Here is a 17959-nt window from a genome sequence, read left to right on the forward strand (position 1 = left end):
TTAAAAGTGTGGAGTCTCATTTCTTCAGGTTGTGAATTATTGTTGGAGATTTACAAAATGTTAATTTTTCAATTTTTACATTTCTTTTTTACTTTTCCTTTCTGTCTCTTTTCTCTCTCTTAATCCAATCTTTCTTTCCCTCTCTTTGGCTGGAATTTTCTGTACCTGGGCGGGTCGGGTGCGGGTGGTCGCCGTGGCGGGTGGCGACCCCATTCCTGATTCCTTGCCGCTCTTCAGAGAGACTGTGCGTTAATGGGGCCTATTAAGGCCACCCTGCATGTTACCCGGCCCAATTAAATGGTGCGGGTCTGATGACGTCAGCAATGACATGTTTTCAGCTGGGATATTTAAAGGAGCCAGGGCCACATTGCATTTGAAGGTTCATCTAGGAGTGTGCAAGCAGCACACTGCACAATTGGATTGCTGGAAAGAGTGCCAAATATGACTGCACCATGACAGAGGGCAGCACACAGTTTCTCCGATAACTCCCTCCATATGCTTGTGGAGGGAGTCAGAGCATGCAAGGAGGTCCTCTTCCCTTCTAATGCACAGAAGAGACCTTCCCGGGAGACCAAAAGAGCCTGGTTCCAAATAGCAGAGGAGGTAAACAACAGGGATGTGGTTGCAGTGCCGCAAATATTTCAATGATCTAATTAGATCAGGAAAGGTGAGTACAAAGCCACACTCAACTTCACCCTGCTGTTCCTCTCATCACATCCCCATCACTCTGCCTTCCCAACCCTGCTGCTGCACATCCTTACTAACACCAACATACCTTGCATGTCCACCTATCCCTCGCTCTCTATCTACATTATCACATCCCCATCTCACTAGCCACCCCTCACACTCACCCTCATCCTAATGCAATCAAACCAACTAACAACACACAAGGAGGCCACTTGGTTTTGGCACCCCACTCCATCATCGACACCCTCTAAAGATGTAACCCATCCATTCTTTACACTCATTCCATCACACGCACTCAACCTGCTCTTCTTTCCCTCCTTGCAGGAAAAGAGAGCTCACAATAAGAGGGATAGAGAGAGAACCGGAGGGGAATGCCATTATTGGCGACCTTAACATCAGCAGAGTAGGCTGCCTTGGAGGTTTCTGGTGTCGCCGAGCAGCTGGAGGTGGGAGACAGAGAAAGGGGGACATCTCAGCAACCTGGTGACAGAATTACATATCATACAGCTACACGGCATATATCAGTCACTCATATGGGGACTGATGTCATCAGCTACTGAATGGTCATCATGTGTGTAATGGTATCTGTACCCATTCTTCATATGGCATATCTAACTCATCTCTTTACTGTCCCACAGGTCCATCAGGATTCCCCGCCGCCAGCCCCCCCCCACCGTCTAGGAGGAAGAGCAAGACGACTCCTCCGAGGAGCCCCCAGCCTCTGAGGGCACACCGTCACCAGACATGAGCGCACCTCGGTGGATGCCACATGAAATAGAGTAGTGTTGTCACCTGGTGTCTCACAATTCACAAGTGAGCAAAAGGAGATGGTGGAGACAGGGACTGCAGTGGAGACTCCTCATTGGAGGGCGCAAGACGCTCCCAGCTCTGCTCAGCTGCATGCAGATGTTGAGCCTTGGGGGCCATCCAGAAAGAGGGTGTTCCTGGAGGTGCAGCAAGAAGTGCCGGAGGCATTGACAGGTTTTGCGAACGCGATGTCCGCAAATGTGGAGAGAATGGAGGAGTCCATCTCCAACATGAGCACTATCATGTCGCAGGCGATGGATACGATGGCCACCTGCATGGAGCAGCTAATGTGCCACTCACAGGAACACATGGGGCTGAATTTTGCCAGGACCGAGGAGGCGGGAATGGAGACGTGTGGGGTGTTAAAATTGCTAAAAGTGGCGGGGGGTCCCCGCCTCCAAGCAATTTTCCCAAATGCATAGTTTCTGATCCCGTCTCTGTCCCGCCTCCAAGCGGCGGGTGTTGTGTTGGTACCTTTCTACCTAGACACAATTTAGGACTCAGAACTCAAGAGATTCAAACATAAAGTGCTTTATTCAGGAAGGACAGGAAGTTCTGGAAAGTTCCGAACAAAGAGAGCTAAACTTAACCAAGAGAACACCCAACCATTTATCTGCTATGACAGTGCCACCACAGGTAGGAGGAGAACACACAATACATAACATATTCCTCCCCTCTTAAATGAAAGGTCCACATTATTGCTCAACAGGTAAGTTACTTTCAATGCACTCACTAACCAAGGGTAGAGGTAGACTCCCTCAACCCCTGACTTTACCCTGGGGTTTCTTCTGCCCCAGTCTTGTGGGTAAGTCACTAAGCCTACAGATCCAAGCGTCTTGGAGGCCGCCGCTCCCTGACAGGATACCGGCGGTCATCGCTGGCTTCCACAGCAGTAGGCATTGACACAGGCCTGGATGGAGAAGGTGCCTGTGTCAGTCGAAAGTCAGGAGTTTGCACAGGTAGAACAGTCTCTATGACTTCCTGTGTTGGAGAAGAGCACTGTGGCAAAGGATGCTGGTTTGCGGTATCATCCGGAAACAGTTCAGGCCAACCAGCCGTTGGAGCCTCTGTGGCTGTCTCTGCTCCTAGCAACAGTTGATCTGTGTGTCTTCTCCAGACGACGTCCTCGGCAGTCTCAACCGTGTAAGACACAGGGCCCGTCTGTGCGATCACCGTAGCAGGAACCCATTTCGGTCCAGTATTGTAGTTTCGAGCTAGGACGTGCTCTCCAGGGTGAAACCGTCTCTCCTTGGCTCTTTTCAACTTGAGCTTGTTGTTGACAATGGACAACCTGTTCTGTCCTTGGAGGTTTGAGTACGTCAAAATTTGTCCACAACTGCCTCTTCATCATGAGCGAAGCGGGGGAAGTTTTGGTTGTGGCATGCGGCTCGTTCCTGTAGGACAACAGGAAGCTGTTCAGACATTGGTGGATGGAGCCCTGACCTTGCGATGCCTTCAAGGCGTGCTTCAAAGTTTGCACGAACCTTTCTGCCAGGCCGTTAGTAGAGGGATGATAGGGCGCAGACCTGATGTGTTGGACACCATTCACATGCAGGAAGGTTGCAAACTCCTGTGATACAAATTGTGGACCGTTGTCACTTACGAGTTGTTCCGGTGAGCCATAATGGCTGAACATCTCACCAAGTTTCTCAATTGTTTTCCCTGCCGTGGTAGACCTCATCACAGCGACCTCTGGCCACTTGCTACGAGAGTCCACAACCACCATAAACATCTTCTGTTCGAAAGGACCGGCGAAGTCCACATGTACTCACTGCCACACTTCTGCAGGCCAATCCCAGGGGTGTAGGTTTGCCAGCTGTGGAACATTCCGGACCCTTTGACATGGGGAACATGTTTTGGCTTTCTCCTCAATATTTCCATCAAGACCTGGCCACCAGAAGTAGCTTCTTGCCATTTCCTTCATCCGAACCATCCCACTGTGGCCTGTATGAAGTTGTTGCAGTATAGGTTCCCTCAGAGGTGGTGGAATGATGACACGGCGTCCCCAAAGAAGACAACCTGCCTGGACGGAGAGCTCATTTCTTTTTGAAACGTAAGGTTTCAAACTAGGAGAATCTCCTATAGCTCTCCCTCGAATGACATCGTCCATTACCTCAGACAGGACTGGATCGTTGCGGGTGTACCTTCGCACCTGAACTGCCGTGACAGGTGCTCCCTCCACTTGTCTAAAGTAGAAGATGTCTATCTGACGAGGCTCTGGGGGAGTAACAGGCAAGGGTAACCTCGAGAGACTGTCTGCGTTGCCGTGCAAGTCTGATTTGCAATATTTGATGTCGTATGTGTGTCCTGACAACAGTAAAGCCCATCTTTGCATCCTGCTTGCAGCAAGAGACGGAATTCCGGTGTGGGGCCCGAAGATTGAAGTCAATGGACGGTGGTCCGTCAGGATTGTGAACCTTCTCCCAAACAGGTACTGATGAAATTTTCGAATTCCAAAAACGATTCCCAAGGCCTCACGCTCAATCTGTGCATAGTTACTCTCGGCCTTGTTCAAGGTGCGTGATGCAAAGGCGATAGGTTTCTCTTCACCAGAGGGCATGATGTGGGATATGATTGCTCCCACACCATATGGTGACGCATCACATGCTAGCTGCACGGGTAGCTTTGGGTTGAAGTGTGTCAGGACCTCCGATTTCAGCAATGTTTTCTTTGCTTGGGCGAAAGCTTCGTTGCACAGTTCAGTCCATTTCCATGTTTTGCCTTGACATAGCAACTGATGTAACGGCTTCAGCAATGTTGCTAAGTCTGGAATAAACTTCCCATAGTAGTTAAGTAGCCCCAGAAATGAACGTAACTGGCTCACATTCTGGGGTGCTGGGGCCTCCACGATCGCCTTGACCTTTGACGGCGCCTTATGCAGGCCAGTAGCGTCAATCACATGCCCCAGGTACTCAACTGAAGACTGAAAGAATTCACATTTGTCTTTACGAACTCTGAGTCCGTACTCTTTCAGTCGTTGTAGTGTCGCATCCAAGTTCAGAAGATGATCCTCCTCATTTGTCCCAGTGACAAGGATGTCGTCCAGGTAGCACTGGACTCCTGGCAGTCCACTCAAAATCTGATCCATTGCCCTTTGGAATAGAGCAGGGGCTGACGTAATTCCAAACGGAAGGCGGCAGTACCTGTATAGCCCCTTGTGTGTCACAATTGTCAGCAGCTCCTTTGATTTGTCATCGACATGCATTTGTAGATAAGCCTGGCATAAGTCTATTTTGCTGAACTTTTGCCCTCCAGCCAGGCCCATAAAAAGATCATCAATGAGGGGAAGAGGGTACTGTTCTGCAGGCAGCACCGGGTTAATAGTCACTTTAAAATCCCCGCAGATTCGAACAGATCCATCCTTTTTCAGGACAGGAACAATGGGTGTGGCCCATTTGCTCACGCTCACAGGCTCCAGGACTCCATTCTCGACTAAGGCCTCCAAGTTAGCCTCAACTTTTGGCCTAATTGCATAGGGTACTGGTCGGGCTTTGTGAAACTTCGGCTTGCTGTCAGGTTTAATGTCCAGTCTCACGCTGATCTTTTTCATGCTCCCAAGTTCCCCATTGAAGAGTTCTGCATGTTTGTTTAACACTGCAGTCAGACCTAACTCCCCTTTTGACATCATGCGGACTGCAGGCCAGTCCAGTGTGATTTTCTCTAGCCACGCACGTCCCAGTAGAGATGGGTAATTTCCCTTTACCACATATAGTGGCAGTTTCGCAGTCTGTCCGTTCAATTTAACTGTCACCTCAATGGCGCCTCTCATGGCCACAGGTTCGCCGGTATATGTCTTTAGCACAATGTTTGTTGGCTGAAGGGTAAGATGCTTTAGCATTTTTTTGTAGACAGTGTCTGAAACAAGGGACACAGCCTGTGTCCACCTCCATCCGCACTGATTGTCCCTCCACCAGTGGTGATACCCAGTAGCCATTTGAGCCACCTGCAACCGTCAGTATGTGCACCTCTTCCTCCTCAGAGGTGTCGCTCCCCTCTGTTTTGCTTGTTCCATCATACTGCACTGAATGAACACTCCTTTTCCTCTCTTGTCCAAATACAGACATTTTGCTTTCATGCTTCCCAGCTCTGTCTGTTCTGTTTTTACCTCTACAGGTGCGTTCAATGTGACCCTTTTTGCCACAATTTCGGCATTCCAGCTCCGTACACCAGCAGTCATTAGCGTGATGTCCCGTTTTTCCACAATGGTAACATGTGCCATTCCGCACACCTTTAGGCTCAGACGACACCTTGTGAACTCTCCCTGTTGAACTCAACTAGTGAGCCTCCTTTTCTGCCATCTCCATGGAGACACTAACTTCAATGGCCTTTTCAAGGGCAAGGTTGTCCTCAGTAAGAAGGCGCTTCTGTGTGGCTGCATTTTGCAGACCACACACGAGTCTGTCTCTAATGGTGTCCTTCAGCACCTCCTTGAACTCGCAGTGTTCTGACAACCTTTTTAAAGCAGCAATAAACATCGTCACTGATTCCCCCTCCTCTTGATTCCGTTTTTGAAATCTAAATCTCTCAGCAATAACCAGAGGTTTTGGTGAAATATGTGCTCCAAGAATTTCCACTAGTTGCTTATATGTTTTAGTTCTTGGCTTATCTGGCTGCACAAGGCTGCGAAGTAAATTGAATGTCTTCCGTCCCATTACACTGAAAAAGGTAGGCACGACCTTTTCGTTTGCCACCGCATTCGCCAATGCAAAACAGTCAAAACGTTCCGTATATGCGCTCCATTGCTCCACATTTTCATCAAAATCACCGATGTTTCCTAATATAGTAGCCATCTCACGTTTCAAATTAAAATTTCTGTTTACTCACTGCTGTAATGTTAATGTGATGCTGCAATCTCTGTTCCGAGTGTTTTGTAGTCGAAAACAAGAAAGTTCCCACAACGCAGATTCATCCGATCCTCGTCGCCACTTGTTGTGTCGGTACCTTTCTAACTAGACACAATTTAGGACTCAGAACTCAGAGATTCAAACAAAAAGTGCTTTATTCAGGAAGGACAGGAAGTTCTGGAAAGTTCCGATCAAAGAGAGCTAAACTTAACCAAGCGAACACCCAACCATTTATCTGCTGTGACAGCGCCACCACAGGTGGGAGGAGAACACACAATACATAACAACGGGATAGGCCCTTAAGGCCCTTAACAACCACTAAATTGCCTCTATAATCCCATTTTGAGAGGCCTTTCCAATTTTAACACATTTCCTACGTGAGTCCCGTCTCCTCTGAAACACGACGATGAAACCTGGCAGAGTACAATTGGATTGCTGACTATCAGCTGCAGCTCCACCATTAAATAGGAGATTTGATCAGTCATCATTTGCAGGTGGCAGGACTTTGTTGTCTCAGGTCTGGGGGAACTTTTACCAGGCATAACCATAGCTGTGGAAGTTTGGAGCCTGACACCCATCTCCAGTGTGACCTCCTGGGAAACCCCTCTCGCCACCTTGACAGAGTGCTTCCTCAACTGTGGCATCTACCAGAAGCATGGGAACCATTTATTTCCTTTCCTCCTGGACATCAGATTCGGACGAAGACCAGCAGCAGAACCATGAACAACAGCAGCACCAACAGCAGCAGCAACAACAGGAGCACCAAGCTGCTGCTCACCCACCTGAAGCTGCACAGGCCAGAAGGCGCCAGCGCATGGAAGCTCATCGGCGCAGGAGATACCCCCCAAACAGGGTCTACAGACAGAGGATCAGCCACCTCAACATGACTGAGCAGCAGTGCCAAAGGCGGCTCTGACTTTCGCGAGAGGTAGTGGGTGACATCTGTGCAATGGTGCAGCAAGACCTGGAGCCCAGAGGAGCAGGTGGACACCCCTTACCAGTGGCCGTCAAAGTCACCTTTTTGTCTCAGGCTCATTCCAGGGATCAGCAGCAGACATCAGCGGCATCTCCCAGGCGGCCGCACACACTTGCATCATGCAGGTAACCGATGCCCTCTTTGCCATCGCGCACAATCACATCCATTTCTCCAAGGATCAAGCAAGTGTCACGGCGTATGCGGTTGGATTTGCTAATTTGGCAGGCTTTCCAAGGGTGCAGGGCGTCGTTGACTGCACACTTGTGGCCCTTAAGGCACCCCATCGTAATCCAGGTATTTTTGTCAACCGCAAGGCCTTCCACTCCCTCAACATGCAGCTGGTGTGTGACCACAAGAAGGAAATTTTGCATGTTTATGCCAAGTACCCTGGCAGTTGCCATGACTCTTTCATACTGCGCCAGTCTAGTGTGCCTCCGCTCTTCAGTCTGCCAGACCAACTTAACGGATGGCTACTTGGAGACAAGGGCTATCCCCTGAAGATGTGGCTAATGACGCTGTTGAGAAGCCCATCCAAGGAAGCTGAGGAGAGCTACAACTACAGCTACATTGCCACCAGATCCATAATCGAGCAAACCATCGGCTTGCTGAAGATGCGCTTCAGATGGCTGGATAGATCAGGTGGAGCCCTGCAGTACTCAGCAGCCAGGGTCTCCAGAATCGTCGTGGTTTGCTGTGCACTTCACAACATGGCACAGCGTAATGGCTTGCAGATTCCTGAGGACCAAGTGGCTCCTCACATATCCTCCTCAGATGAGGAGGAGGAGGGCAAAAATGAACATCTTGCAGAGGCCCATCAACCAGCGGCAGCAGTACGCGAGAATATTGCTGCCCAGGATGTAAGGAACGCGCTCATCTTGGCCAGATTTGCTTAGACTAGCCGATCAAGCACTTTTGCCTCGCAACTTCTTACCAGAACGTCGACAACGGCCATGAACCAGCAGATTCCTAGCACTCTGACCACTATACTGACAATTGCAAGTAATCCTAAGCCCTCAACGTGGAAGTTCCATTTGCGAAATGACACACGCCACAACTGCAACAGTTGCCATCAGAATTTTTATTTACAATAACCAACTGATGGCATTTAAAAAATAAACATAACATTTCACCCAAGTGACTACCCTTGTGACTATTTGTGCAGTATCTTTCTCTTATGCGTGCTCCTACGTGGTGCTTCCCCTGTGGCTTCAGCAGATGTGGAGGCCCCTTGCTCACTTTCTTGCTGCTCCTGTCTCGACACCTTTGGCGGGCATCCTCTGGGATTGCGAACCTGTGAGGTCTCGGCAACAGTCTGCTGCTCCTGTGGCTGTGCAGGGGTTGAGACGGCGATCTCAGGTGGGTGGGGACTCTGGTGGGGCTCTGACCGAGGACTTGGCAGTGGCATGGAAGTGTGAGCGCTTGGAGAGGAGCACCCACTTCCTTGTTCTCTGCCACCAACATCCCTCTCATGGGTCAGGTCCGCCTCAGCGCTTGCAAGTGGCTCGAGAGCACCTTGCTTCACATCAGGGGGGCCATGGGGACCCGTATCTGCACTGGCAGTCCGACTCAGAAGGACTTCCATGAAGGTCTGGTTTCTCTGTTCAATAGCTGACCATCGCTCCTCCAGAGATGTCAGTCTATTCTGAACACTCACCATGTTTTCTACACTCTGGCGACTTAGCTCCTCCATGGCCATAGCCATCCTCTCACCTACTGTAGCCATCCTTTCCACAGAGGTTGCCATCCTTTCTGTGGTGCTGCGTTCATGCGCCAACGACTCCACAAAGGCTCTGCTCATGTTCGCAATGGACTCCTCCATTCGCTCCACACTCGCAGCGACCCTGGAGACAAAACCTGCCAGAGACTCCTGCATCTGTTCCTGGAGTTCCAGCACCGCTGTTCTTCTGGATGGACCCAGAGGCAGAGGGTCGACATGCAGCTGAGCCGAGCTGGGAGAGTCCTGCGCCCTCCGACTAGGACTCTCCACTGCTGTCCCTGTCTCCACAATCTGCTGATGCTCACTTGTGAGCTGTGATACACCAGGTGACAACAGTACTCTATCTCGCGATGGTCCCACCGAAGTGTGAGTGTTTGCTGGGTTGGCTGAATTCTGCTGAAGCGGCACCCTCAGAGGTTGCAGCTTCCTCTGAGGAGTCTGGAGGCTCAGGCTGTTCCTCCTGGATAGTGGGGACAGGTGCTTGCGATGGTCCTGTGGGGGAGTAAAGGAAAGAGTCAGAGATGTGAGGCCAAGGTTACATGCATATTGCAGATGACCATAAGTCCATCTGTTAGAGTTTCAGAATCATTATCAGCGACTCATGCAATGTCAGTGAGAGAGATGAAAATCTATTCTGTCACTAGCTTTCTCTGATGCACCCATCTGTCCGACCCCCACTTGCGCATCGCCCTCGAGTCCCACGATCTCCAGGTCCGCCTCCTCCCAAGGGGTGAGGTGGGCTACTGAGGGTGGCCCTCCTCCTGTCCTCGCTTTTTCCCTCGGACAAAGTCAACATGGATTTACAAAAGGTAAATCGTGCTTGACTAATCTACTGGAATTTTTTGAGGATGTAACTGGTAAAATAGATACGGGAGAACCAGTGGATGTGGTGTATTTGGACTTTCAGAAGGCTTTCGATAAGGTCCCGCATAAGAGATTAGCTTGTAAAACTAAGGCACATGGGATTGGGGGCAAGGTATTGACTTGGATAGAGAACTGGTTGGCAGATAGAAAGCAAAGAGTTGGAATAAACGGGTCGTTTTCCGAGTGGCAGGCAGTGACTAGTGGGGTACCGCAAGGATCGGGCCTAGGACCCCAGCTGTTCACAATATATATTAATGATCTGGACGAGGGAATTGGATGTAGTATCTCCAAATTTGCAGACGACACAAAGCTGGGTGGGAGGGTATGCTGTGAGGAGGATGTCGTGAAACTCCAGTACGATTTGGACAGGTTGGGTGATTGGGCAGAAACATGGCAAATTCACTATAATGTGGATAAATGTGAGGTTATCCACTTTGGTGGCAAAAACAGGAAGGCAGATTATTATTTGAATGGCAATAGATTGGGAGAAGGGGAAGTGCAAAGAGACCTGGGTGTTTTTGTGCACCAGTCGCTGAAGGTAAGCATGCAGGTGCAGCAGGCGGTTAAGAAGGCAAATAGTATGTTGGCCTTCGTAGCAAGAGGGTTCGAGTACAGGAACAAGGCTGTCTTGCTGCAGTTGTACAGGGCCTTGGTGAGACCGCACCTTGAGTATTGTGTGCAGTTTTGGTCGCCTTATCTGAGGAAGGATGTTCTTGCCATGGAAGGAGTGCAGCGAAGATTCACCAGGCTGATACCTGGGATGGCAGGAATGATGTATGAGGAGAGATTGGGTCGATTGGGCTTGTACTCACTGGAGTTTAGAAGATTGAGAGGGGATCTCATCGAAACCTATAAAGTTCTGTCAGGCCTGGACAGACTAGATGCAGAAAGGATGTTCCCGATGGCCGGGGAGTCCAGAACTAGGGGTCATAGTCTAAGGATAAGGGGTAAGCCATTTAGGACTGAGATGAGGAGGAATTTCTTCACCCAGAGAGTGGTGAACCTGTGGAATTCTCTGCCACAGAAGGCAGTGGAGGCCAAGTCATTAAATATATTCAAGAAGGAGTTGGATATATTTCTTAAGGCTGAAGGGATCAAGGGATATGGGGAGAAGGCAGGGACAGGGTACTGAATTTGGATGATCAGCCATGATCTCATTGAATGGCGGAGCAGGCTCGAGGGGCCGAATGGCCTACTCCTGCTCCTATCTTCTATGTTTCTATGTTTCTTATTGTGAGCTCTCTTTTCCTGCAATGAGGGAGGCAAGTGGAGTTTGAGTGAGAATGAACGAGTGAGTGTAGAGAATCCATAGCATAGATGCTTAGAAGGAGACAAAGATGAAATAAGGTGGCAAGACCAAGGGCCCTCCCTGTGTGCTGTAATTTGTTTTCATAGCATCACAGTGGTAGAGAGTGTGAGGGCTGCATAGTCGAATAGTTAGGTGAATGTGACCATAGAGAGAGAGAGAATGGGTAAGTGTACAGGGATGTCAGTGTCAAGTGGGATGTGGAGGAAGAGGTTGCTAAAGCTGAGTGCTGGTGAGGAGAGGCAATGGGGATCAGATTGACGGTGATGGGAAAGTCATACTCACTTTTCCAGTGCGCAGAAGGTCATGAAACCTCTTCCTGCACTGAAGCCAGGTTCTGCGGATCAGCGACAACGAGTTGACCTCCTGGGCCCCCTGGATCCACACAGCCTTCGTCTGCTGGGGAGACTTCTTCCTCCCTGAAGAAGGGAAGAGCACCTCTTTATTAGCTCTTGCTCCCTCCACCAAAGCTTGCAGGGCGACGTCATCAAATCTGGCAGCAGACTTAGGTCTCCTGCTGCTCATATTGCCTCCAGGTCCCTCTCACAGCAAAGGCCAAAAGGTTGGCAGTCTGCAGAAGAAGCAAGGCTTCTTGCAGACCTTAAATGCAGCAGCAATGATGACGTCATCGGAGACGAGTTTCAGACTGAGAAAACGAATTGGGCCATGGGTTCCCACATGCTGGAACTCAATTGCCCAATTAGGTGAAAATCGCATCATTCTCCCACATTGATTTGGAATCGGGTGGATAACACGAAAAGCGGATGACACGACCCCAGCCCGCCCCAATGACAAAATTGAGCCCATGGTCTCTCTGGTGAATAGATGGCTATTTATGGAGAATAGATGGCAGATGCTCATAGATCTCCTGTCTAGGAGGGATGTCAACGTAGATGTGGGTCCTCATGGCCTCACTGCTGTGCAGCAAGGTGCTCTCCAGCTCCTTACTTGCAGGGAAATGCGGGTGACCCAGGAAAGGGATGATGGTGAGAGGGGACATGGAAGTGGGGGCTCCTCTCAAAGCAGTCACACTTTCCCTCTGTTGCCACTGCCTCAGTCGGAGCCCCAGATGCCTCCTCAGATCGTAATGGCTGAGTCTGACCCTGCAGGAACAAACTTTGGTGGAGCCATCAGTTGCTCCAAAACCCAGAGAACGTCCTCCAAAAGTATCTAAGCAGTCGCAGCAGGGAAGTGAGCAGGCTGCTTCTACCTCTGCTGAAGCCGCAGGGAAAGCACCTGTAGAAGCACGCGTAAGAGAAAGATGAAACACAAGTAGATTCACAAGGGTAGCCACTTGGGTGTTTTGTTAAATGATTCTGTAAAGTTTCCATTACTGTAATGTCACACGTAAAAATCTTTTTTTCACCACTTCCCATGGACAAATGTGTGTGCAACTTTGGAAGTGGCTTAGTGAGTTGGAGTGAATGGTGAGACATAATGTTACCTACAGCAATGGTGGTCAGTGTGAAAGGAATGGCTTGGTCATTGTAGGGATCCTTTATGACATTGCTGTGGTGTGGTGCCAACCTGGCGCAGCATGTGGCAGCCATATGGGTGTACTACATAAAGTTAAGTAAATCTGGCCATGATGAGCCCATCCCTGGCCTCCCGGGCTTCAATGTGCTTGGTTGATGGTGGAATCTGGACCACAGCTTCCTCCTGCTCCTCCTCCTCCTCTGAAGAGGCTGTGCGCTCAGTGCCTTGCTTCTCATGCAGCCCTAATCCTCGCTGCTGTGCTATGTTATGCAGGGCGCAGCAGACCACGATGACTCTGGAGACCCTGGTTGGTGCATACTGAAGGGCTCCTCCAGATCTGTCAAGGCATCTGAAGCGCATCTTCAGCATGCATATTGTCTGCTCTATGACACATCTGGTGGAAATGCGGTTTTCATTATATGTCTCCTGGGCCTCAGTACTTGGCCTCCTCAAGGGTGTCATGAGCCATATCTTCAGTGGATAACCCTTGTCTCCAAGCAGCCAGCCGGAAAGTCTGTTTGGAGGAGCGAAGAGCTGAGGGCGGGTGGACTGGCGCAGGATGAAAGATTCATGGCAGCTGCCAGGGAATTTGGCGCACACATGCTTGATGATCTTCCTATGGTTGCAGATGAGCTGCACATTGAGGGAGTGGAAGCCCTTGCAGTTGACAAAGACTCCTGGGTGATGATGGGGTGCCCTGATGGCCATGTGTGCAGTCGATGACGCCCTGCACCTGTGGGAAGCCAGCCAGAGCGGCAAAGCCGAGCGCCCGCTCAGTAACACTGGCTTCATCATGGCAAAGTTGATATAATTGGCTGACTTGTCAAACAGGGCATCGGTCACCTGTGTGATGCATCTGTGGGTGGCTGACTGCGAGATGCTGCAAATGTTTGCTGCAGATCCCTGGAAGGAGCCTGACGCGAAGAAGTTGAGGGCAGTAGTGACTTTGACAGCCACTGGTAAGGCGTGTCCACCCGCTCGTCTGGGCTGCAGATCTTGCTCCAGCAATGTGCAAATGTCTGTGACGACCTAGCATGATAGTCTGAGCCTCCTTTGGCACTGCTGCTCAGTCATGTTGAGGAAGCTCATCCTCTGCCTCTATATCCTGTGTTGGGGGTAGCGCTTCCGGCATGGTGCAGCCCTGCACTGATGTCCTCTGTCCTGTACAGCATCAGGTGGTTGAGGAGAAGGTTGGTGGTGTTGTTGTTGGTGCTGCTGGTGTGCCTGGTGCTGCTGGTGTTGTGGCTGATCGTGATCCAATTCAGAGGACCAAGGTGAGCCAGTATAAAGGGCACCCATGTTGACGGAATAGATGGCAGGTCAAGTAGAGATGACAGAAGCAATCTATCAGTTATAGGTTCTATCAATGAGGTGACACTGGATGGCGACTTTGCTGGAACCACTTGCAGCCTGTAGAAAGCTAAATCTGTGCTGGCAATGTAGTCAGCAACAGCCTCTGCCTGAGGAAAGTGACCAGCTGTGAGGTGGGAGTTTTTATTGTTCTTTCCATGCTGTGCACTAATCAGCTGGATCAATGGCCACTCAACTCCCGCCTCAGGCTGACAGACGTTGTTTCCGAGCTGCATGATTCCCGTGGTCATCCAGTGAAATTTGAAAGGTAGGGTTAAAAAGACTCTTAAGAGTCTGACAAGTACCTAATAATGATTTAAATTAGCTCGCCCGCCTCTGCCATTCGGGTTGCTGCCGCGCTGGCAAACGCGCCCAAAGGAAAGGCACATGGGGGCGGGATGATGGCGGGTTCCCGACCTACTGCAAGATTTTTCAAATTTCCCACCGACCAACCTCCAATCGTGCCCACACGGACCCCGGAAAATTCCGGCCTTTCTCTTTCTGTACCTGATTTGACATTGAATTCACCAACCCTAATTCACCCTCCTTCTCAGTCCTTCCTTTATTTATTTCTCAATCCTTTAATCCCATTAGTTAAGGAGATGCACTATTTGTTCACCAATGTCCCAGATGCCCTGTTGCCCTCACCGCGCCGTTATCAGCTCACACTTCCAGCAACTTTGTGAGCTAAACATTTAAAAACCTGTATGTGCATGAACAAGTCCAACTAACAGAGCACACTGCGAGATGCCCCGCTTCAGCAAAATCTGGGCCATTATGTTTTTATTAGTATTTCTTGGTACTTTGTTTTCTGACATCAGAGGTAATGGCCCGTAATTTGTGGCCCCTACAGGCATACGAGGTGTGTACATACGGAATCCCGATAAGCATGAATGGGGACCCCCTTCTTTCATTCGTTGGGCCTGCCCGCGTGATTCCAGGGGCACCTGCGAACCACGTGCGCCCCTGGGATACGTGAGCATCTACCCACAGGTACCCAGAGTGGCCCAGGACCGCGAGTCTCCGTACCCCCCGGACCACCAGGTATGTGGGCATTTTATTTGCGGATCGGAGGCATTTCCCCTGCGGGAAGCCTCCGACCGCAATTTCAGGGCCAATATACTGCTGGAGGGATTCAAACCCAGGGCATTACTTACAATTCCAGGAGATGGAGAAAAGCAGGAACAGTGAGTAGGAGAGAGAACTACGAGACCCACAGAGGTATAGAGGGGACAGCAGTGTAGACATCACTGCTTAAAGGTGGGTCTTATATTTGTCAAATTAAAAATGATGTAAAAAGGCAGCAAGCAGGAGACGAATCACTCGGGAAATTCTTCCTCACGCAGAGAGATCATGCGTGGAATAAACTTTCCAATAGCGCAGTGGAGGCAAAGACTGGAATCATTTAAGAAACAAGTGGATGCTACAATGGGGGATATTTGGATGTCTCTGGGTGGATGAATTAAAATGGGCCAAATGGCTTTCCTCATTAGTAATTATCTTGAGAGATACTGGCAATATGATTGATCAGAAAACCCGTGATGTATTGTGATATCCGAGTGGTAAGGTCAGGAACTGAGAGAAGCGAGTTATTAGGAACAAAACCCAACTGTTTATTACACGGTGTAGCAGAGAGACATCTCTTACAGGCTGCAAGCAAAGCACACACAATTCTTACTGCACGATGGCAAGATGGAGGATTCACCTCTGAGTCATACCCATAATGCAATGCCACATTACCTTAATAACTGGTGTACCAGGACATTGAGTACATGACCCATTACCTTAAATACTGGTGAATGTGAAACCTTACTCTTTGGCTCCATCTGGTGGATAACTTAAACATTACATCCCAGATTACTATATGTATATTTTCAGCAACTCATGCAGAGTAGGGATTTTTGGTAATTTTACTTCAGCCATTTTAGTTATTTGTTAATGTGCTTTCACAAAAAGAAAGACTTGCATTTATATAGCGCCTTTCACGACAACCAGATGTCTCAAAGAGCTTTACAGCCAATGAAGTACTTTTGGAGTCACTGTTTTAATGTGGGAAAAGCAGCAGCCAATTTGCGCACAGCAAGCTCCCACAAACAGCAATGTGATAATGACCAGATAATCTGTTTTTGTTATGTTGATTGAGGGATAAATATTGGCTAGGACACCAAGGATAACTCCCCTGCTCTTCTTCGAAATAGTGCTTTGGGATCTTTTATGTCCACCTGAGAGAGCAGACGGGGCCTCGATTTAACATCTCATCTGAAAGACAACACCTCCAACAGTGCAGCAATCCCTCAGCACTGCACTGGAGTGTCAGCCTAGATTTATGTGCTCAAGTCCCTGGAGTGGGACTTGAACCCACAACCTTCTGACTCAGAGGCGAGTGTGCTACCCACTGAGCCACAGCTGACACTTAATTTCTCGTTACTGACGAAAGGTCATCGACCTGGAACGTTAACTCTGTTTCTCTCTCCACAGATGCTGCCTGACCTGCTGAGTATCTCCAGCATTTTCTGTTTTTATTTCAGATTTCCAGCTTCCGCAGAATTTTGCTTTTGTACAATTATACTAAACTTGGACAAATAAAGATATGAAAATAGTTGAAGTTAAGAAGAGTTACAGACTGCTGCTGTTGAAGGTATCAAATCAAAATGTAGTTTTTAAAAAATAAAACTTTAAATTTCATATTTAAGCAATGTGAATTTCTAAGTCACTAAGAAACAAAACTACTCAAATGGAACTTGAAGTAATCCCTGTGACAGCAAACCTGTTCATCCAGCTGCAGTTCTAAACGCTGTATGACATTGTCTTTTTCCAGTATAAGGGTCTCCAGTTCCTGACAGCTCTTATACAACCTATTCTCCGATTCACTAGTCTGGATGTTGGCTGTTTTTAGCTTTTCTTCCATAACACGAACCTAGGAGCACAAAACAAATCAATGCTCAAAACAGATTTAATGATTTTCTGCATAAAAAGAAAAAAACCACAGCAGTATCTGCTGGAACGCCACTGATGGGAGCTTGGCTACTCCTGTTAACTCATGGTAAAATTCTACGCTATCTCAATGAGAGATTTCACATCTGATCCCAAATTCCAGTGACATCTCAGTTAGACAGTCATTTCCTGGCAGAAGCCGTTTAAGTACTGCAGCCTCATAGTGCTAAAGTAAAATCCAGACAGTGACTTTCCTGAATGAAGTCATGTTGCAAGAATCACTTGACTCAACTGCTTTGTAGTATTTCCCATTTGTAACAAGGTGAGAAGCAAACATTTGCAGAAGTGGTTTGTTAATTACCACTTCCAGCTCTATTACTAATACTTTGGTTTTGTTGGCATGTATGTATGTCTGTCTAACGCATTCTTACCGTAGCAATAACATATCCAGGAAAATGATTAATTCCCTGCAGACAAAATCAAAAACTTTGAAAAGACAAAGAAAATAGACCAAAAAATATTCTTGTAACTCCTTCCAGCTATGATATAGATGGTGAAGGCCACAAAAAATTCTCTCAATCTCCTCCTTCACTTCTGTTTTTCACTCTGTTTCTCTCACTTTGCTTCAATTGTATTTCTCTTCCTCCGCCACTTCTTTCTTTCTCTCTATTAATTACTGTATTCATCTTTATTATTTTCACTTTTATCCCCCCAGTGAGCAAACGGCTAAACATCAATCCTGGACACCAGGCTGCTGCACAAAGATGGGGCGCTACTACTCAATGTCGCGACGTTACCTGCAGCAGCGCCACATAGCACCGCATCATTGCAGGCTTCCTCCCCTGATTAAAGGGGAGGGGCCTAGTGCTGTGCGCACCGGGGCCCTACCGGACCACCGGGGAGCGGGGTGCTGGGAACGATCGCGGCCAAAATAAAAATGGCCGTCCGACACCGGCCCTTTAAATTGCTCTGCCGCCTGCTACCGCCGCTGCAAAAGC

General features: G+C 48.9%; 1 protein-coding gene across 1 annotated transcript in view; it reads right to left on the minus strand.

Moving 5' to 3' along the window:
- Positions 1 to 17959, minus strand: part of plekhh2 (pleckstrin homology domain containing, family H (with MyTH4 domain) member 2) — a 146138-nt gene that overhangs the window by 78885 nt on the left and 49294 nt on the right. The window contains exon 4 of the mRNA XM_085980626.1: positions 16795 to 16944. Coding sequence (XP_085836752.1) covers positions 16795 to 16944 — 150 coding nt within the window. The remainder of the gene's footprint in view (positions 1 to 16794; positions 16945 to 17959) is intronic.

This window comes from Somniosus microcephalus, chromosome 3 (genome assembly GCF_052327205.1).
Source record: "Somniosus microcephalus isolate GS21.2 chromosome 3, FLI_Smic_1.0, whole genome shotgun sequence".
Taxonomy (NCBI): Eukaryota; Metazoa; Chordata; class Chondrichthyes; order Squaliformes; family Somniosidae; genus Somniosus; species Somniosus microcephalus.